Raw genomic sequence first — 22,563 nt, forward strand, 5'->3', positions numbered from 1 at the left:
AGTTGGGTTGAAAATTCCTTTGGTATTTTTGGATTTTTCAGCAGGAAACAATATTGCTACCATCTTTGAGATTTATAATTTGTATCGTTATCTTTTAAATTATTTCTTGTCTTCCATTTATTGTGTCTTTTAATTAGTCAACATCCATTCCCATTTAGTTCATCCCTCTAACAGCCCCTATTATCTTTTTATTTTCTTCTTTCTCAGGGCCATATGGTTTTGCCCCCAGTCATATCCTCGATCATGGCAGCTAGATCCAACAGAAGGACCTTGTCGAATACGAAAGAGAATGCAAAGATGCCACTTGGGTATTTCCGAAAGATATATCAGCCCCAAATTTTGGGATAAGTTAAGTAAGTATAATTAAATCTTGGCTGTGTGATTAGGGAATTAGGATGAGGGGAACGCTGTTAGTGATGGATATAAAACTATTTTGGAAAAGATGGGAGAAAACTCATGGGAGGTTTCTGTTATTCTGACCTCATCAGTGAACTGTACATCAAGAGTTGGCAAAGTGGTCAATATTTATTTCTTTATTGCCCACAGGGGGCTAAACATAGAGAGGACAAACAAGGACAGACAAAGGGATTAAGTTGATTACATTAACCCCAGTGTGTAACTGGTACTTATTTAATCAACCCCAAAAAGATGAAAGACAAAGTCGACCTCAGTGGAATTTGAACTCAGAACGTAAAGACAGATGAAATACCACTAAGCATTTTGCCCAGTGTGCTAACGATTCTGCCAGCTTGCTGCCCTATGTGGTCAATATTGACCACAAGGTTATCCAAGGAGTCAATAAACACTTGAAAAGATTCTGAGTAGGAGACCCAGGAAGACATGGATGAGGTGGTGAAAAATGACCTTCGAATGTTGGGCCTCGCAGAGGCAATGACGAAGAACCGAGACCTCTGGAGGTATTCTGTGACTGAGAAGACCCAGCAAATAAAGTGAGTCCACAGCTGTAACCTACACCAGTGTTGCATAACCAGCCAACTCAAAAGTACCTTCGATTGTAGGGTGACATGCTGTGCTTGAGGAGACCTATTGAGTCAAGTACATCAACATCAAAATGAAATCAAATCACAATCAAATGGAAATTGTAGTTGTGACTCCTGTGCTGGTGGCACGTAAAAAGCACCACCCGAACGTCACCGCCTTGACTGGCTTCTATGCCAGTGGCATGTAAAAAGCGCCATCTAATCATGGTTGATGCCAGCTCCCTATGGCACCTGTGCTGGTGGAATGTAAAAAAGCACCCACTACATTCTCGGAGTGGTTGGCATTAGCAAGAGCATCCAGCTGTAGAAACACTGCCAGAGCCAGATCAGATTGGAGCCTGGTGTAACCTCCTGGCTTTCCAGACACCAGTCGAACCGTCCAACCCATGCCAGTATGGAAAACAGACATTAAACAATGATGATGAAATTAGGGATGTTGTTTGATAAGTTATCAACCATTCCTTGAAGATATTAACAATTCAGTGATATGAGAAGTTTGCATTGTAGATGTTGAAGTTGTGATGACTCTCTCAGTAAATGTACCAGAATCTAGACTGATTGATGTAGGAATATTTCTTAATTTTAATGTTACCCTGTACATTTTTTTCCTTTTCAGCGGCTGAAAAAGTTGATCCACCATTGCTCTTTCTGTTTGAAGATGATCACCAAACATCAGATTCTGCTGCCTTGATGTACCGACTCTACACTAGCGAGAAGATCCAGTAAGTATTGAACCCCAAATTTCTAAGAAATCCACAGATTAATAACAAATCATTCACCACTGGTGCACACACGTCACCTCACTGTTCAATCTGTTATGTTAAAATATGTCCATTATTACTGTAAAAACAGTAGAGAATTAAGCAGATAATTTGATAGACTGATGTCTGTATGGCTGTCGACCTTAAAGTGCAAGCGTGATTTACCTTTGCCAAATATTGTATACAGTTTATGTTATGTAAGAGCAAGTGGAAGGCGATGAGAATACATCTCATAGAACAAAGTGACTGGGTTCTGTGAGTTCAGACTACCAACTTTTTACAACTGTGGGCAAAACTTTCTAGAACCTTTGAAATATAATTTGGTAGGAAGCCTGCATAACTTTTTTAATGCGTGTTGCCATTCACTGATACAAGCCAGCCAATGTTGATTTGTTTGTAAACATTTATGTAGGTGTTCTGTTCCCCCAGGGCCATTCATACGTTTTATGGTAATATTATTAGGCTGTAAGGCTTAACTGGAAATCTAAGTGAAGTGGTTCAAATTGAGGTGAAGACCTGCTATAGATTATCATCTATTTTATATACAGGCCGGCTCAAAAGTAGGTTTACAGTTATTCAACCAGAGTAGATCTTAATTATAAACAAATATGAAACCATTATTCTATGCTAATTTAGTTAATTGTAAGATAGAAATTTAAATGTAATAAAATATTTTAAAAGAAATTTAACTGTAACCCTACTTTTGGGCCACATATATTTTCTTTTATTATATTAAGGGCATTACTACATGTAAATGCCTCATGCTATGAAGGACTCTTAAAGTCAAAACTACCATAATAAATATACAGTATACGGACAGCAAAGGAATGCAACTTGGAAATTGTCTCTTAAAAACAGATTCAACTGCAAACCATATGATTTCATAATTAGTGCACAAAATGCACTTTTTAATCATCAGTGCAGGCATAATCACGACACATAAAAATGAACAAAGTTCAACATACCAGACGAACACCCAATGTATCCAGCATAGTATATAGAAAGGTTAACACTTATATGTCTATGTAAGAGGTGGACTTTTCAAATTACATCTTGCTACACATGTATATTCGGAATGGGAGACAATATTGATCTCTAAAAGATGGGGACTTTAAGGGTTAATTTTTTTTTTACTTGTTCCAGTCATTAGACCGTGGCCATGCTGGGGCTTTGGCTTGAAGAATTTTTAGTTGAATGAATCAACACCAGTACTTATGCTATTGGTCCCTTTTGCTGAACTGCTAAGTTATGGAGATGTAAACACACTGACACACACACACACACACGACAGGCTTCTTCCAGTTTCCGTCTACCAAATCTATTCAGAAGGTTTTAGTGACAGACGCCTGTCCAAGCTTGCCATGCAGTGGGACTGAACCCAGAACCATGTGGTTGGGAAGCAGGCTTCTTAACAGACAGACAGACAGACAGACACTGATGTTTTATATTGTTTGAAGTAAATGTTTGCTCTTCTTTCTTTGTCTTAGGTTCACCTGTGGTTGTACGACCGTGTCCCCGTCATCTGAAAGTAAAGGAGAGTTACTGATAGGTAAAGTGATTTCCTTCCATCATTATTCAGCATTGTCACAGCTCTTCTCTTCAGTCATCAGTCAAACGTTGTCAGTTTGACTGATGACTGAACAGAACATTTGAATGAGTTCTACAGATGTAAATTAAGGTGTTCTAGCATATTGCCAGACGTGAAGGACTGGCAAAGACAACCCAGTAAAGCACTGTGCCAGGAAAGAGAGCAAGGGAGCCTCTATGTGTTTGTTCAATTTGCTCAAAATAGCAGCCAAATCCCTGTCAAATCATGTTATAGTTTTTAAATAAAATGGATACATTAGACAATCAATATAGTCTCTGATATACTGAAAGACAGGCTGGTCACATCTGGTGCCCCTTTGACCATTGGTCATTTTGATCAAGGTGAATCTGGGGCTAAACAAGATAATATTTAGGGTCGAATATCTAAATAAATGCTAAACTCCAAAACTGCAGCTGTCGTGTGTGCAGCTGCACCATGCAATTAACTGTCACTTAATTAGGGTTAACGAGCTCTTAACATGGTGTTCATGAGATTAGTGCATGCTGTTTCTGTGTAGTTACCCTGTATTACTGTGTATTCACACACACACACACACTATGCAACCACTCTCATACATACACATACAAACACCTAAGAGACCTAACAAGAGAAAATCTCTGTATGGTTGCTCAGCCTGGAAGAAATAGCAGCCAAATCTGTGTCAAACTACACTTATCATTTTGCAAAAGAGACGGACACATTCAATATAATTTTGTTCCGAGATAACCTAAAAGAGACAGACATTCACTGCTGGAATGGGTTTTTTTGACCGAACAGACCCAGGGCTAAACACCAATATGCACATGTGTAATCATTCGAGAGGATGAAGGGCCAAGATACCGGGTGCCTTGTTGTATTCAAGAAAACCCATCGTCCACAGCAGAATTGTTGATGCAGCTCTCCCTGCTGAAGGGGATTGACCCACAAGAGCCCTGTGCTGGTGCCACATAAAAACACCTGTGCTGGTGCCATGTGCCAGCACCCTTGCTGGTGCCACATAAAAAGCACCTGGCACATTCTGTAAATTGGTTGGTGTTAGGAAGGGCATCCAGCTGTAGAAACCAAGCCGAAACAGCCTGGAGCTTGGTGCAATTCTCTGGTTGGTCAGCTCTGGTCAAGCCGTCCAACCCATACCAGAATGGAAAACAGACTTTAAATGATGATGATAGTACACTCACTCACGCACACACACGTATGGTATACTAACATATTTCCTGTTGTATCATTTTCAGGTGAACGAAATGTCTACTTCGTGGCTGATGTGGCTGTATCTGACATGAATTATACTCAGGTAAGAACAATCCCCTACTCTCCCTCCTTACTCACTTTCTTCCACCACGGCAACGATTAATTTTGAGGGAGGGAACCAGTCAGTTAGTTTTGGGAGAGGCAACTGTAATCGACTATTCCCCTGCCCCAGTGTATCACTGGTGCTTAATTTATCAGCCCCAAATGACGAAAGGCAAATCGACCTTGACAGAATTTGAACTCAGAACCTAAAGACGGATGAAATTCCGTTAAGTATTTTGCCTAATAATTCTGCCAGCTTGCCACCCTCAACATATGTAATAACACCACATGCTTCCCATGTGATTCTGGGTTCAGTCCCACTGTGTGGCACCTTGGGCAAGTGTCTTCTACTATAACCTCAGGCTGATCAAAGCCTTGTGAGTGAATTTGGTAGATAGAAACTGAAAGAAGCATGTCGTATATATATATATATATATATATGTGTATGTGTGTGTATGTGTTTTTGTCTGTGTTTGTCCCCCACCTCCCCAACGCTTGATGATTGGTGTTGGTGTGTTTATGTCCCCATGATATTGCAGTTTTGGCAAAAAAGACCAACAGAATAAGGACAAAGAAAAAAGACGTAAATAAGTACTACTGGGGTACTAATTCGTTTGACTAAAAGTTCTTCTAGGTGGTGCCCCAGCATGGTCGCAGTCTAATGACTGAAACAAGTCAAAGGTCAAAGAATGGAATATAACAAAGGATTATTAATTGGGTTTTATCTTTTGATCTTTAACTTGTTTCAGTCATTGGACTGTGGCCATGCTGGGGCACTGCCTTGAAGGGGTTTTATCAAGTAAATTGACACCTGTACTTATTTCCTTTTTAAGCCTGTCTTTCGCTGATATAGGGATGTAAACACACCAACACCAGTTGTCAAGTGGTGATGGTGGGGGGAACAAACACAAGACAGGCACATATACACACACAATGGGCTTCCACACAGTTTCCGTCTACCAAATTCACTGAAAAGGTATTGTTTGGTCAAGGGTTGTAATAGAAGACATTTTCCCAGGGTGCCACACCCTGGAACTGAACTCCAAACCACATGATTGCAAGACAAGCTTTTGAACCATGCAGCCAAACCAGCTTTTAAAAGGACATTGCATTGGCCAAGAAACTGTGCAACAGTATTTGTAACAGGGATGCTGTTACAAATTGTAACATAGATTGTAACACAGTCTTTAAAGTAGATTACGGGGTTGTCTTAAAAATGAAGGACTATATTGCACAGTTCAGTCTTGGATATGATATTCCTGAAAATAAGGTATGTTGGTCATGGCTGGAACATCAGTCTATAAATATTTAAAGGGTTGAAAGTTAAAAGCTTTGTTGGTTGTTCTGCCTCTTTGGTAATTCTATAAACTAGTAATTCCATTTTATGTGTAGGATATGTTGGCATTAGGAAGGGCATCCAGTTGTAGAAACACTACCAGATCAGACTGGAGCCTGGTGCAGTCTTCTGGCTTCCCAGACCCTGGTCGAACCGTCCAACCCATGCCAGCATGGAAAACGGACGTTAAACTATGATGATGATGGTGATTATGGTTATGGGGAAATTAAGATAACTTTTTTAGACTAATTATGATTTAAAACTAATTATGAATTCTTGATAATCTCTAACAGGTGTTGCTTGGCAACAAAGATCAACTTTCCATGACGTGGCCACAGATGGATATCAAAGAATTTCTTCCACGTTGGTACCAACTAAAAGACGTTGGCCTCGAAATCTTTTTAACAAATGGCAAAACCTGTTTACTGGCATTCAATTCTACAGAGGTAAGTCCTTATATTGTCCCAATTGTTTTTATTTGACTTTGGTTAGCTTTGCTGATGGTCAGAAGATGTTTTGGCACCCCCCCCACTCTTCTTCAGTAAAATGGAAGGGTCAAGGTTTTAACACATCCTGCTATTGATGTCTTGTCTGTATTTCAAATTTAAGCTGTGGAGAAACCTTTTTATTTTTGAGCACAGTCTGGGCCTCCACCTCAGGCACATCGCCTAAATATTTGTATAGAACTTGGTTAGGTGGTTATGTGTGTTAGTGTATGTCTAATTGATGGATTCCAAATCAACAAAGCTTTCCATACAACAGCAAATATATCATTTGTTGTTTTATAGAGCAAGGTTTAAGAAGCCATGAACTATGACTCGGTATCCCCAGTTGGCAATGGTTTGAGACATCATTCATAGACCAATGGTGTGTTGTTTTCACATGCAGTGTCCGTAAGGAGAATTTTTCTCTCTGGAGACAATTCCTGTATCATATATCTTTTCATGTTTGAGTGTGCATAAACATGTTAAATCTTATTGTACACACCTATGTCTCATTCAACACTGCTTCGTGCTCCTCTACTTAATTCCAGCTTGGCAAAGCTCTGCACACACCAGCAAATGCATCATTTGCTGTTCTAATATAGAAACAAGCTATTAATGGCTATGAATTACAACTTGGGATCTGTAGCTGACAATATGCAATGATACAGAAATGCATCTGTCCCATGGTCAAATGACATCACTCATACCTCAACACTGTGTCTTTTACTTGTTGTCTACAACACTTTAGCACTCAAATTACTCCGTCAAAAATATTGCTTTTTATTCACATTGTTTTGAATTAATCATGCATTATCTTGTAACTTCAAGATTTTAATGGTGTGATTGTTTATATTTAGAATGGCATTGAAGGGTAGGTGTGAAAGGTTAAATCTGACCACTTACAAAATAAAATAGAATAGAATATTTGGGCCAGATTATGGGATGAGGAGAGTTTCTCTGTCTTGAGACAATTTCTGCAGTGTATGTCTCTCCATGTCCGAGTGCACCTGACCCTGTTAAATGTAATTATACACACCTATATTGTATTTGTGTATGAGAGATTCTCATGTGGTTGATGTTTAATTCATGTAGTATAGGCTAGGTGGGAGTTGTATGAAGGAAGGATTTGGGAAAAATGTACGGCACAGTTGTAGGGTCAGACAGCATTATAATGATGAGAGGGCACATTGGCAGGGGTTGTTTATAGTTCGATAGTTCTGAGAAACAGAAATTGTAGCTGCAAAGATGGGTGAGATACAGACAAGACACAGCAGATTGTGGGGTCGTGTTTGTGGCAGCCCTCTTTTGTTTTGGGCCTACAGCCAAATGTGTTGCTCCATATTTTAAGACAGCAAGGTCTGATTTGAGAGAATTTTTACTTTTTAGATGACCACATAGTGACCTCTTTGTTGGCTCCAGTAATCTAATGGTTGTCTTATGTAGGATTAGTTGAAAGGCAACAAATAATCGATGTTGAGGTGTTTTTTGCCCCCAAAGTGGACATTTAGGGTTTGAGGTGTGTGTGTCTGTGTTTTATTACTCTTTTACTTGTTTCAGTCATTTGACTGTGGCCATGCTGGAGCACTGCCTTTAGTCGAGCAAATCGACCCCAGGACTTATTCTTTGTAAGCCTAGTACTTATTCTATCGGTCTCTTTTTGCCGAACCGCTAAGTTATGGGAACATAAACACACCAGCATCGGTTGTTAAGCGATGGTGGGGGGACAAACACAGACACACAAACACACACACACACACGTACATATAAATGATGGGCTTCTTTCAGTTTCCGTCTACCAAATCCACTCACAAGGCTTTGGTCAGCCCAAGGCTATAGTAGAAGACACTTGTCCAAGGTGCCATACAGTGGGACTGAACCCGGAACCATGAGGTTTGTAAGCAAGCTACTTACCACTCCTACATTTAATTTTTTTTTTGCAGGAACGCAATCAAACCATGAAGCAGCTTGAAAACGTGGAACTTCCCAATTTGGTGAAAGGTGAGAACATGTCCAGTATCCAGCAACTGTGGGGAAGTGGACGCATGACAAATTTTGAGTATTTGACTCTGCTGAACAAGATCGCTGGCCGATCCTTCAATGACCTTATGCAATATCCCATCTTCCCATTCATTATCAGAAATTACGAGAACGAAGAATTAGATTTGTCTAATCAATCCCTCTACAGGTAAGTACAACTTAGATTACTACTACTACTACTGCTTTTCCTTCATCATCATCATTATTATTATTCTGGCGTTACTATTACTATTATTATTATTATTTGATACCTTATTTTGCTGGGTATGACGGAAAATGTCAGGTGCCCACATTCAGTAGACTAAAGTGACACTTTTTTACAGGTGTAACGGAGAAAGAAGATTCAAACGATAAGTTGAATAAGCAAAGATTTATTCCTCTCGTTATAAAAATAAGATTGTCAAAAGAGAATAATGGTTATGTGAGTCTGGAACAAGGATTGAAATGACTTCAGTTCTGCTGGGTGGCTAATGGTCTGCTGTCTGTTGCGGTAATGATGAAGACAAGAGAAGGCCGGTTGCAGAGAGCTGCGTGACAGGCTGGATTTCTGGTTCATCAGCGCTGGTCCAAAGAGATGTGGTGTGTGGTCAATGGCTACTGCCAAAGACAAAATGAGGCAGAATGCAAGGGCTTTTATAACACTGGGTAGGCCCCAGAGACAAAGTGGTCTTTCCTGCGTTGAAAACAAACTGTTGGTAAACACGTGATTGGCCGGTTAGTAACTGACCAATTCATGCAACTAGTTTGGGAAGCCCCACTGGATCATGTGACTCGATGGAAAGAAAAGTTCTGCTGAGCCCATTCTTCGGTATTTAAGCTTAAACAACCAAACATAATAAAAGCATTAAACACTTCTGCTACACTAGTCGTGCTTCAAGAACCCTGCGAAGACTTCTTGCAGTTCCAAGCAATGCTGATTTTCTTTAGGTGTCCTACCTTTGCTTTTGTACCAACCCTTTTGAACCATGATGGTAGCTGGGTTATTATTATCATCATCATTGCCTTTGCACAGCTTCTAACGCTGGAGATGTACTACGGTTCACTACCAGTGAACTAAGGTAACACCTCTCTATTTTTCGAGCAGTTCCAGTTCTAAGCAGTGCTGTTTTCTGCAAGTGTTCCACCCTTATTGCAGCCCCTATTTGTTCCACATACTTCTCGAGATTTTTACTCACTGTTCCCAGGGCTCCAACAATTATTGGTACTACTGCTACCTTTTTCATTGACCACAACCGCTTAACTTCCCAAGCTAACATGTCATATCTCTCGACTTTTCTTTCTTCCTTATCGCATACCTTATTGTCAGCTGGGCATGCTATATCTATGATCCAGCATAGTTTGTTTTCTTTCTCAATTAAGACTATGTCTGGCTTCCTATTCTCTATCTCATGGTCGCATTGAATCATAAAATCCCATAGGATCTTTGCATTTCTATTTTCGATGATGCCTTCAGGTCTATGTTCTTACCACTTTTTTGCTCTGTCAAGTCCATACTTGTTGCAAAATGTCCAATGGACAAGCCTGGCTATATTGTCGTGACGTCTCTTATATTTCTTCTGGGCTAGTGGCGTACATTGGCTGGTAATATGCCATATGGTTTCACCATTTTGTCCACAGATTCTGCACTTATTATTATTTTTATTACTACTAGCAGTATCGCCCGGCGTTGCTTGGGTTTGTTTCGACCCTTTAGAATTGGAATTTTTGAAAAGTAAAACTTTTGCATTATATAGCTTGTTATTCTCTTTAAGTGAACATTTTTCTGGTTGAAATACACCGAAAAATGGCGACACAGCAGTCAAAAAATCGTAAAAAACAGGGATTTTCATAGGAAAAAAAAAAGCACCTTTTTGATGTAAATAATTTTTGGTGTTAACATGGTCCGATTTGAATTTTTTCTTCAACTTGCGCCGCAGGGTCTCTGAGGAGATAGTGTTAGTTGAAGGCTACCAAACCTGCCATACACAGACAACTTCAGCTTTATATAGAGAGAGATTGTGAGCTGGCAGATTACTGGTGCATTGGACAAAATGTTCAGAGCTGTTTTTCCTGACTCTGAGTTTAGATCCTGCCAAGGTCAACTTGGCCCTTCATCTCCCTGGGGTTGATAAAATAAAATACCAGACAGGTACTGGGGTCAGTGGTATTGACCCTAACCATCCTCCCCTCAAAATTGCTGTCCTTGTGCTTAAATTAGAAATCATTATTATTATTATTATTATTAATTTTATTTAAAATGGTGAGCTGGCAGAACCTCGTTAGAGCAATGGAAGGAATGCTTTGTGGGTTTTTGTCCTGGTTCTTTACATTCTGAGTTCAAATCCTTGCAAGGTCAACGTGGCCTTTCATCCCTCTGGGGCTGATAAAACAAAGAACCAGCCAAGCACTGGAGTCACTGTAATCAAGCAGACTTTCTCCCCTCGAATTTCTAGTCTTGAGGGGAGGGCAATGCAGGATTGGTAATGTATATGTTTAATGACAGTGATGTCATGTTGTTTTTAATGATGATGATGATGATGATGTTAAGTTTGGTGATAACAGTGCAATGTTTGATGACAGCTGTAATAAATGATGATGAATTGTGTCTGTGTATGATGGCAACTCCTGTACAATGACAACTGTGTCATATTTGATGACAACATCCTGCGTATATCTTATTATTGAATCAACCAGTTTTTTTCCTAATGTCTTCATCCCGCATTTTGCAGAGACTTATCAAAACCCATTGCTGTGCAAGACAAATCTAGGGAAAAGAAATACATTGAAAATTATCAGGTAAATAGCTTTTGTTTTCACATTTATATGTTTGTTTTACAAGATTCTTAGTTCTATATTTAAGAGATGAGGAATTATGTACATTTGCCAGATATTTGTCCTCATCTTGTTTGTTGTTAATTTTGAACGTGGGTTCTCATTCCTAAGGTATTTTTTGATGTTATCATCATCATCATCATAATTATTATTTAGGTCACGGCTTGGAATCTTGGAGTTAGTAGCCCATGCTCTTAACCACTACGCCTGTGGACCCACAGGCATATGGCGTAGTGGTTAAGAGCGTGAGCAACTGACTCCAAGATTCCAAGTTTGATTCCTGGCAGTGACTTGAATAATAATAATAATAATAATAATAATTATAATAATAATAATAACATCACAAAATAGCTTAGGAATGAGAATCCAGGTTCAAAATATCCCCAGGACACCTGATGAAGGCTGGAGGGTATATCAGCTGAAATGTTGTGTTAACAACAAACAAGATGAGGACAAATATCCGTCAAAAGTAAATAACGTAAGATTCTTGAGGTGAAATCTTGTGTTGAAATGGATTTTGTTGTATTTAGGGATGGTCATCTTTTGTCAGTTAAACACAAATTAACTTGATTTTCACTATATTATTATTATTGAGTGAGAGAGCAGTGCATGCCATCAAAGTGACACAGGGGTAAAATATACCAAGCCCAGTATACCCATCATGACTACCCGTCTGATAAGGGTGCACTAGGCACATGCATTACAATCATATGTGCGCAACACAATGATCTCATATCAAGATAAACAGCACATGACCTTGCAGGTGGGGCCCAGTTAGAATTTTCTTCTGGTTGAGTAGCCCATCCTGCTCAAAAGGTCCCTGAATAAGGATTGTTTAAGGATGTTGAACGAACCACCCATGTTTCCAAAGGTGAATTATCCAAACCTCTGAGAATTCCTTTCAACACATGGCTATGATGCTCCCCCACTAATTATTATATATGCTAAAGTGTGATCGCAGCTATGCATGTCTGGCCCTGTTAAGAATACCCCTGATGCATCGGGCAATATGATATGCTTGAGAAGACCTGTTGTGTCAAGTAAAACCCAAATCGTAGCTGTGGCCAGTGCCCCCTTAACTGGCTCCTGTTCCGGTGACATGTAAAATGCATCATCCAAATGTAGTTGATGCCAGTGTCGCCTGACTGGCTCCCATGCTGGTGGCATGTAAAAAGCACCAACTGAACATGGCCGATGCCAGTACCCCCAGACTGACTCCCGTGCCAGTGGCACATAAAAAGCACCCACTACACTCTCGGAGTAGTTGGCACAGGGAAGGGCATCTAGCTGTAAAAATCTTGCCAGATCAGACTGGAGCCTGGTACAGCCTTCCGGCTCTCCAGACCTCAGTCAAACCCTCCAACCCATGCCAGCATAGAAAACAGACAGAGTAAATTCTTACTCTTCTTCCAAAGCTATCAAAAACACCAAACGTTCTCCTCTTAATTATTCTACTTTGTGAATTTCTTATTTTTACCCAACACAGACCAGCACTGATTTCTTTGGATTTTACCAATTCCACTTTACAATTCTATGTTTCAGTACTTAAAGCAAGAATATGAGAAATTCCTGTCAAAGAATGACGAGACTTTCTACCGTGTGGCACCATACCATTATGGTAGCCATTACTCAAACAGTGGAACTGTTCTGCATTTTTTAGTTCGCTTGCCGCCTTTTACCAAAATGTTCCTCAACTTCCAAGGTAAGTCTTTGCTCCATCCCAAACGATTTCTTCAGAAGTCTGTGACTTATTCTGGTCTTTGTTTCACAATAAGTTAAACTCGTTAACTTTGGACTGGAAGAGTTTATTTACATATTCCTGGAGAAGGGATTATCATCACCACCACCGTCATCATCATCACCACCACCGTCATCATCACCACCACCACCATCATCATCATCATCACCACCATCATCATCACCACCACCACCACTACTACCATGATCATTTGTTGAAATCGTTTGACAGGATCTTGCAAGGACAGGAGCTGTATTAAGGCCCCGTTTATTTTGGCATGGTTTCTGTGACTGGATGCCCTTCCTAATGCCAACCACTTTACAGAGTGTACTGGGTACTTTTCATGTGGCACCAGCACTGACAGGGTCACCAAGCAACTTGCAAGACAAACCCCACTCAATTTAAAAGGGGGAGAACAGTATTAAGGGGAGTAGTTTTGTGCCAGTTGAGAGATTTAAGGGACAGAGGGGACAGATATAGGGGTCTTGGTGTAGAATAGAAACAGGGATTCCCCACTTGGAAAAGAAAGGATTGTGAATAGGAGAGTCAGAACCACTACGCCATATGCCCACGGGCATATGGCATAGTGGTTAAGAGCGTGGGCTACTAACTCCAAGACTCCGAGTTCGATTCCAGGCAGTGACCTGAATCATCATCATCATCATCATCGTCGTTTAATGTCCGCTTTCCATGCTGGCATGGGTTGGACAGTTTGACTGAGGATTGGTGAGCCAGAAGGCTGCACCAGGCTCCAATCTGATCTGGCAAAGTTTCTACAGCTGGATGGATGCCCTTCCTAACGCCAACCACTCTGAGAGTGTAGTAGGTGCTTTTAGGTACCACTGGCACATGTGCTGGTAGGGTGACTCTGGCAATGATCACACTCGAATGGTGCTTTTTACATGCCACAAGCATGGGAGCCAATCTGTGGCCCTGGCAACGACCAGGCTCAAATGTTGTTTTTCTTGTGCCACTGACACATGTACCGGTAAGGCGAGGCTGACAACGATCATGCTTGAATTGCCCTTTTAATGTGCTAATAATAATAATCATAACAATAACATCACAAAATAGCTTAGGAATAAGAACCCAGGTTTGAAATTTCCCCAGGACACCTGATGAAGGCTGGAGAGTACATCAGCCGAAACGTTGTGTTAACAACAAAGTAGATGGGGACAAATATCCATCAAATGTAAATAAAGTAAGAACTCTGTTTAATTAATATTATATAAAATATATGGAGTAATTATTGATTAACAATATATTGTTGATGAATGGATGCTGTTGTTTAGCCCTTGGTCAACCGTGATCAAGTTGAACTTATGATCAAAGGTATTCCAACCATGACAACCCAGTTTTGTTTTGTGATGTCTAAGAGTACATTGTCCAAGGTGCGATTTTGTTTTAAATGTTGAGATTTAGCTGCTATTTTTAGCCAGTTGAGTGACCAAAAAAAATTCTCCCAACTCCACTTTAGAGTGAATGAATATTTTGGGTGAATTGTGGGAAGGTTTTGAAGTTAATTCTGAGCTAATCCATACTTAATCACTTAATAGCTTTTAGTTTACAAACTTGTAAATCAAATCATTGACTAATGACTGATTGTATCCGTGTAAGATTGATCAAAGAATGTTTATTAATGCCATAACTTTATCTCCTTTACAGATAACCATTTTGATCTGCCTGACCGAACATTTCACAACATGGCCGTTACGTGGAAACTATCCAGTTATCAGTCAATAAGTGATGTGAAAGAACTCATTCCTGAGTTTTTCTTCCAACCAGAGATGTTTCTAAACTCAGAAGGTAGGAAATGTCTGAACAATTGGTCAGTGATATTTTTTTTTCAGTCAGAAATAATTTGAAGAAGGTATGATTGCTATTTCTAGCAGGTCAAGAAACCGTGTAAAACAGATGTTCTCAAACATTTTTTTGCCTATGGAATCTTTTGCTCCCTATTTTGCCCAGGTGGACCCTCTGTACCTATTTATCATCATCATCATTTAACGTCCGCTTTCCATGCTGGCATGGGTTGGATGATTTGACTGAGGGCTGGCGAACCAGATGGCTGCACCATGCTCCAATTTTGATCTGGCAGAGTTTCTTACAGCTGGATGCCCTTCCTAATGCCAACCACTCCATGAGTGTACTGGGTGCATTTTACGTGCCGCCGGCACAGGTGCCAGGCGAGGCTGGCAATGGCCACGAATGGTTGGTGTTGGCATCAGCCACGTTCAGGTGGTGCTTTTTACGTGCCACCGGCACAGGGATCACAACTACAATTTCCATTGATTTTGATGTTGATGTACTTGACTCAATAGGTCTCCTCAAGCACAGGGTCGAAACGGTGTTTCTGTATGTATGTATGCATGAATATATATATATATATATATATATATATATATATGCATGCATATACATACGTTCCAGTATGTTCCTACTGGTGATTGGAAAGTGTTTTTAACAACTCAAACCATGAAATCTATAGATTTGTGTTTTAAAAAATCCTATCATATTTTCATAATTAAATATTATTAGGAATTGTGTAGAGGTAGACCCAGGAAGACATGGGATGAGGTGGTGAAGCATGATGCATAATCTTCAAACTTTGGGCCTCACAGAGGCAATGACTGGTGACCGAGACCCTTGGCGATATGCAGTGCTTGGGAAGCCCTGTCAAGCCAAGGGAAATCATAGTCATGGCTGATGCTGGTATCATGTAACTGGCATGTAAAAAGCCCCTTTTGTGTGTTGGACCTCACAGAAGCAAAGTGGCCGATGCCGGTGGTACGTGAAAAGGTCCTTTCAAGTGTTGGGCCTCACGGAGACTGACAAATGACTGAGACTTTGGCATTATGTCATGCTTGAGAAGAAGATCCATCAAGCCAAGTGAAATCACAGTCGTGGCAGATATTGGTGTCATGCAAATGGCACCTGTGCCAGTGGCATGTAAAAGCACCCATTACAGTCTCGGAGTGGTTGGCATTAGGAAGGGCATCCAGCTATGGAAAACCATGCCGAGTCAGACTGGAGTTTGGTGCAGCTTTCCAGCTTTGGTCAAACAGTCCAACCCATGCCAGCATGGACAACAGAGATGTTAGATGATAATGATGAAGTCTGCAAAAAAAAATTTTAATATTTTGTATATTGTAGAAGTACAACCAATTTTAACACACATAAATTTTAACAAAATCTCACAAGGACCCTCAAGGGTCGTGTGAACCCCAGTTGAAGACCACTGAGATATTCAGCAACAGTACTTTGGAGTAAAGATTGTTTGCCAACATAACATGGCAGTTCTGGTTTAGGACGAATGTTGCTGTAATACTATTAAATTGTTTGAAAATCTTTCATCAACTACAAAGGTCTCCAGAAGTTGCATCTAACTCCATTCTCAGCTGTGTTGAGTTAAAACGATATCACATCTGGGATAGGTTCCTCATCCTTTCAAAGCTAACTCCTCTCATATGATTTCATACTTGTCCTACTCTACACTAATTAGTGAACAAAACCAAATTGAATTAACACCCACCCTCCCCCACGTTGATATGTTGTGTAATTACTGCTGTGTGTTGTTTTAATTGTATTTGGTTTGTGTTAGAAGTTTAATTTTTGGCCTCGAATTTCTTGTTAATAGGATTTGATTTTGGAACGAAACAAACTGGTGACCTTGTGTGGGACGTCCAGCTTCCAAGTTGGTGCCAGGGCAACGCACGTTTGTTTGTTTTGATTCATCGACAAGCCTTAGAATCTCCGTATGTCTCAGAAAATATCCATCGGTGGATTAACTTGGTCTATGGTTACAAACAACAAGGGGATTCCGCTGTCCAGGCCATTAATGTCTTTCACCCAGCTGTGAGTATACCGTTTGGTATTTCTTGACCATTCCACTGCCCATACCATCTTCCACATTCTCTACTCTCCACCCTTAGTTTTCTGTCTGTCCACCTCTGTCCCCAATCGTCTCCCTATTCTCATGTTGTTTACTTTTTTCCCTTCTTCAACAGACATATTTTGGTGTTGATGTGGACAGCGAGAAGGACCCGGTCCACCGACAAGCCTTGATAACCATGATCAAAACGTATGGTCAGACCCCGAAACAACTGCTACGGACGCCACACCCTCAACTCCCTCCCTATCTTCTCACACAGATATTTCCTAGTTTAGCAAATATTGGCAAACCCACAACAACGGTAAGTTCTTTGGTTCCTTGTTTGCTTTTGTTGTTGTGTGACAGCAAGAGATGACTGTATATGACACGGTGTGCATGAGGATTAAGGTACCAAATTGCTGGTTCTGTAGTTTTAACCCTTTAGCATTTAAACTGACCATATCTGGCCAAAGCAATCTGCCTTGTTTTATGATCTAACCAGCCAGATCCATCCTGTCACACCTGCCCTACAATGTCATTCTAAAAATAAACAATTGCATCATTGAAATCTCAAAACAATGAGATAATCTTTTTTACTCTAAGTATAAGGCCCAAAATTTTAGGGGAGGGGGACAGTCGATTAGATTGACCCCAGTACGCAACTGGTACTTAATTTATCAACCCCGAAAAGATGAAAGCAAAGTCAACCTCGGTGGAATTTGAACTCAGAACATAAAGACAGACTAAATACCTATTTCTTTACTACCCACAAAGGGCTAAACACAGAGATGACAAACGGATTAAGTGGATTACATCGACTTCAGTGTGTAACTGGTACTTAATTTATCGACCTCGAAAGGATGAAAGGCAAAGTCGACCTCGGTGGAATTTGAACTCACAACGTAACGCAGACGAAATACCGCTAAGCATTTCGCCTGGCGTGCTAACGTTTCTGCCAGCTCGCCGCCTTAAAGCTATGAGATAATGCATGATTAATTCAAGACAAAGTGATTAAGTATTACATTTGACAGATTAATCTGAATGCTGAACAGTCAAGTTCAAATCTTGCTTTGGTTGTTGAAATCATTAAGCAGGCCACATAACAATTGTGTCAGTTTGCCTGGCTGACAACAGGTTCCACTTCTTATTGCCATCAATCACAGACTAACATTGTAACATGATGCTGTTCATATTCAGCCGGGGGAAATATTGTCCTACTTGGAAACAGGTGAAGGTTAGCGACAGGAAAGGCATCCTACCATAGAATATCTGCTTCAATGAATTCCATCTGACCCATGCAAACACAGAGAACATCATCATCATCATCATGTAATGTTCGTTTTCCATGCTGGCATGGGTTGGACGGTTTGACGGGTTCTGATAAGGTCAGGAGCCACATCAGGTTCCATTGTTTGTGTTGGTTTCTACAGCTGGATGCCTGTCTTAACACCAACCACTTTACAGAATCGGCATGACAAAATAGCACAAATGATGGTAATGTGTATATGTCAAGTGTGTGTATATATGTTTGCATGTATAGTAAGTATACATATATATATATATATATATATATATATATATATATATATATAAAATTATAAATTAGGGTATCTACGAGATACCACCATGCTGAAAATAGCAGCCATGATCTGACTCTAAAACCACCTTATATTGTGCTTATATATATATATGTATTTATGTTTCTCTTCTGTGTGTATTCCACTGACGAGGCAAAGCATTCCTAAATGCAAAGTCAGAAATCCAGGATCTAGGATTATCCAGTAATTTTTTACTAGTTTCATCTTGTCTCTTTGTTTTCTCTCCGTGTTGATATATGGACAATTAAGGTGGTTTTAAAGTCAGATCATGGCTGCTATTTTCAGCATGGTGGTATCTCGTAGATATCCTAATTTATAATTTTAATTATTATTACCTTTGAAGGCTATTTTTTCCATGCTGACCACTTGTTAAAATCATTATATTATTTTTAAATTAACGATCTTATCTTTATTTATATATATGTGTGTGTACCATTGGCGATTTTTTTTCCTCCGTCTTCCATTCTTTGGATCTTTCCTTTTCCTATGTTTCTGACGAAGAGCTCCGCTCAAAACGTTAAACCCTCCTTCTTTCCTGAGCATCCAATAACACTATACTTGTTCCACGTCCTCGCGTTGTTGTGTTTTCTCTTTGTTTTCAGGTTTGGATTAACTATGTATATATATATATATATATATATATATATATATATATAGTTAATCCAAACCTGAAAGCACAAAAAAGAAATACAACAACGCGAGGATGTGGAACAAGTATAGTATTATTGGACGCTTAGGAAAGAAGGAGGGTTTAACGTTTTGAGCAGAGCTCTTCGTCAGAAACATAGGAAAAGGAAAGATCCAAAGAATGGAAGACAGAGGAAAAAAAATCGCCAACGGTACACACGAGGTCACATTTTGAGTGATTGCGTGTGTCACATTTTATACACACACATATATATATATATACATATATGTGTGTGTGTGTGTAAAAGCTATGTAATATTTCTGTGTCGTCTCTGTTGCAGATCTCCAGTTTAAGTTGTGTTAAAGGCTTAAACTGGGGGGACTATGTCGGTTCCCCAGACTGCCCCCCTCCTGCTGTGATACACCGAAAAGAGACTAGATCTGTTGCTGCTGTTAAACTTATCGCCCTCCAGACGGGAGAGGTGTTTGGAATCCGAAACGAAAGTTGTCTTCTAACCATGTGTAGCAAAGACCGAGGTAATTAATGGGTTTTTAAAAATTATTTTTATGTTTCAGTTATTGGACTGTGGCCATGCTGGGGCACCAACTTAAAGGATTTAGTCGAACAAATTGATACTAGTATTTACTTTTTTTTTAAAATCATTGTTTAACGTCCGTTTTCCGTGCTAGCATGGGTTGGACGGTTCGACCGGGGTCTCTGGTACTTATTTTATTGATGTCTTTCACCAAACTGCTAAGTTATGGGGACACAAACAAATGCACACCAATTGTTGTGTGTTTATGGGGGACAAAGTCATATATATATATATATACACACACACACACTTGGTTTGGGGGTTTGGTTTGCAAGATTCTTTATATGAGTTTGTGTGTTGAAGCATACTTTGTTGTGTCTGGGGAGAGTCGTTCTCTTTTAGCCCCTTATTATTTAACACACACACTGTTTCAGTTTCCACTCATTCACTTGTTTTTTCTAAAATTTTCATTGCATCTTACAACCTTTTCAATAATCATTGCATCTGTTCATTATCCGAGCTGCGTTCTGTTTGTTTGTTTGTTTGTGCACATACACATGTAGGTAGGTGTGTGTATGCATGTATGTCTATGTATACATGTATGTATGTGTGTACGTTTGTATGTATGTATTCTGCATATTCATGTTTGTGTGTTTTTATGTGTATGTATTTGCATGTGTGTGTGTGGTGGGGGGGGGCAATACATACAGAGGCAATCAAAAAATGCTATGAGATAGCATTTTTTGACTGCCTTGATAACTGATGAGATGCCAAAGCAGATTTCCGCCCCGACATCTGAAACTCGGAGTCTTGTTATGGCAACCGAATAATAGTCACATATTATATTTACAGATAAATTCCTCTATTTACATAATATCGAGGTCTCTTTCATTCTTTTGTTGTCTTACCACAAGTCAGTAGTGGGTGTGCTGAAAGTGTAACGGCTAGAGTAAGAATAGCCTGGGCAAAGTTTAGGGAGCTCTTACCTCTGTTGGTGATTAAAGGCCTCTCGCTCAGAGTAAAAGGCAGACTGTATGATGCATGTGTACGAACAGCCATGCTACATGGCAGTGAAACATGGGCCGTGACTGCTGAGGACATGCGTAAGCTCGCGAGAAATGAAGCCAGTATGCTCCGATGGATGTGTAATGTCAGTGTGCATGCTTGACAGAGTGTTAGTACCCTGAGAGAAATGTTGGACCTAAGGAGCATCAGTTGTGGTGTGCAAGAGAGACGATTGCGCTGGTATGGTCATGTGGCGAGAATGGATGAAGATAGGTGTGTGAAAAAGTGCCAATCCCTAACAGTGGAGGGAACCCGTGGAAGAGGTAGACCCAGGAAAACCTGGGACGAGGTGGTGAAGCACGACCTTCGAACTTTAGGCCTCACTGAGGAAATGACCAGCGACCGAGACCTTTGGAAATATGCTGTACGTGAGAAGACCAGGCAGGACAAGTGAGCCCAGCCCACTTATGAATGCCTTCCTCCCTTGGACACAAAGACCTGTTGAGGCAAGCGAAGTCGATATAGAACCTCATCCGACGACAGGCACCCATGCCAACCCCCTTTGCTTGCGAAGACATGTTGGGGCAAGCGAAATCGAAATCGAACTGAACCAGTCAGGATCCCTGGTCTGGTGGTACGTAAAAAGCACTATCCGACTCGTGGCCGATGCCAGCACCGCCTCCACTGGCTTCCGTGCCGGTGGCACATACAATACACCAATCCGACCGTGGCCGTTGCCAGCCTCGCCTGGCACCTGTGCAGGTGGCACGTAAAAAGCACCCACTACACTCATGGAGTGGTTGGCGTTAGGAAGAGCATCCAGCTGTAGAAACATTGCCAGATAAGACTGGAGCCTGGTGCAGCCTTCTGGCTTCCCAGATCCCCGGTCGAACCGTCCAACCCATGCTAGCATGGAGAACGGACGTTAAACGATGATGATGATATATATATAAATAAAAATTTCACACAATTTCTGTCTACCAAATCCACTCACAAGGTTTTAGTCTGTAGTAGAAAACACTTGCCCAGGGTGCCATGCAGTGGAACTGAACCCAGAACCATGTGATTGGGAAAATAACACAGTAACATGCCTCAAACTATATTGAGCATAAACATGTCTGAATTTGGAAGTAGGATATATTAGACAAGTGTGTTACATGGTTATTGTAATACCCATGTGGTGGTTGTTACACTTTGATTTACCATCTTTGAAGATTTCAAACTTTGTCACTAAGCTTTCCAATGGTGGAAACCACCAATTAAACAGGTATCAATAATTATTTCAACTTGCTCACTCTCGGAGTGGTTGGCATTAAGAAGGGCATCCAGCTGTAGAAACCTTGCCAGATCAGATTGGAGCCTGGTGCAACACCCTGGTTTGCCAGCCCTCAGTCAAACCGTCCAACCCATGCCATGACGATGATGAATCCAGACCATAGGTTCTCAAATTGGGTGCTACCGCTCCTCGGGGGGGGGGGGTGAAAGAAGCCTGTTGTATATGTATATGTGTGTGTATATGGTTGTGTCTGTGTTTGTGCCCCCAACATCACTTGACAACCAATGTGGTGTGTTTACATCCCCATAACTTAGAGGTTCGGCAAAAGAGACCAATAGAATAAGTACTAGGCTTACAAGGAATAAGTTCTGGGGTAGATTTGCTTGACTAAAGACGGTGCTCCAGCATGGCCACAGTCAAATGACTGAAACAAATTATGTTCCAAACGTCAGTTTAATTAGTTTGATAAAAACAGTTTTTCTTATTTTTTTTTATGGAACTCTTTATTATTTTCAAAATGAAACAAAAGGGTTCATCCCACACCAAAACATTGTCTGCGTAGTCTTTTACTTTGTCAGATCTCACCATTAACGATGCCTTCTC

At 40.4% G+C, this 22,563-nt stretch overlaps 1 protein-coding gene across 2 annotated transcripts in view; it reads left to right on the top strand.

Annotated features, from left to right (window-relative positions):
• The window catches only part of LOC115232531 (lysosomal-trafficking regulator), a 268,514-nt gene that overhangs the window by 238,028 nt on the left and 7,923 nt on the right, over positions 1–22,563 (top strand). For both annotated transcript variants that reach the window (XM_029802457.2, XM_036509015.1), the window contains exons 38-49: positions 208–353; positions 1,618–1,723; positions 3,250–3,311; positions 4,583–4,641; positions 6,270–6,422; positions 8,402–8,646; positions 11,207–11,273; positions 12,852–13,011; positions 14,713–14,853; positions 16,685–16,902; positions 17,055–17,240; positions 19,485–19,680. In XM_029802457.2, coding sequence (XP_029658317.1) covers positions 208–353; positions 1,618–1,723; positions 3,250–3,311; positions 4,583–4,641; positions 6,270–6,422; positions 8,402–8,646; positions 11,207–11,273; positions 12,852–13,011; positions 14,713–14,853; positions 16,685–16,902; positions 17,055–17,240; positions 19,485–19,680 — 1,739 coding nt within the window. The remainder of the gene's footprint in view (positions 1–207; positions 354–1,617; positions 1,724–3,249; positions 3,312–4,582; positions 4,642–6,269; positions 6,423–8,401; positions 8,647–11,206; positions 11,274–12,851; positions 13,012–14,712; positions 14,854–16,684; positions 16,903–17,054; positions 17,241–19,484; positions 19,681–22,563) is intronic.

Source organism: Octopus sinensis, linkage group LG1 (assembly GCF_006345805.1).
Source record: "Octopus sinensis linkage group LG1, ASM634580v1, whole genome shotgun sequence".
NCBI classification, from domain to species: domain Eukaryota; kingdom Metazoa; phylum Mollusca; class Cephalopoda; order Octopoda; family Octopodidae; genus Octopus; species Octopus sinensis.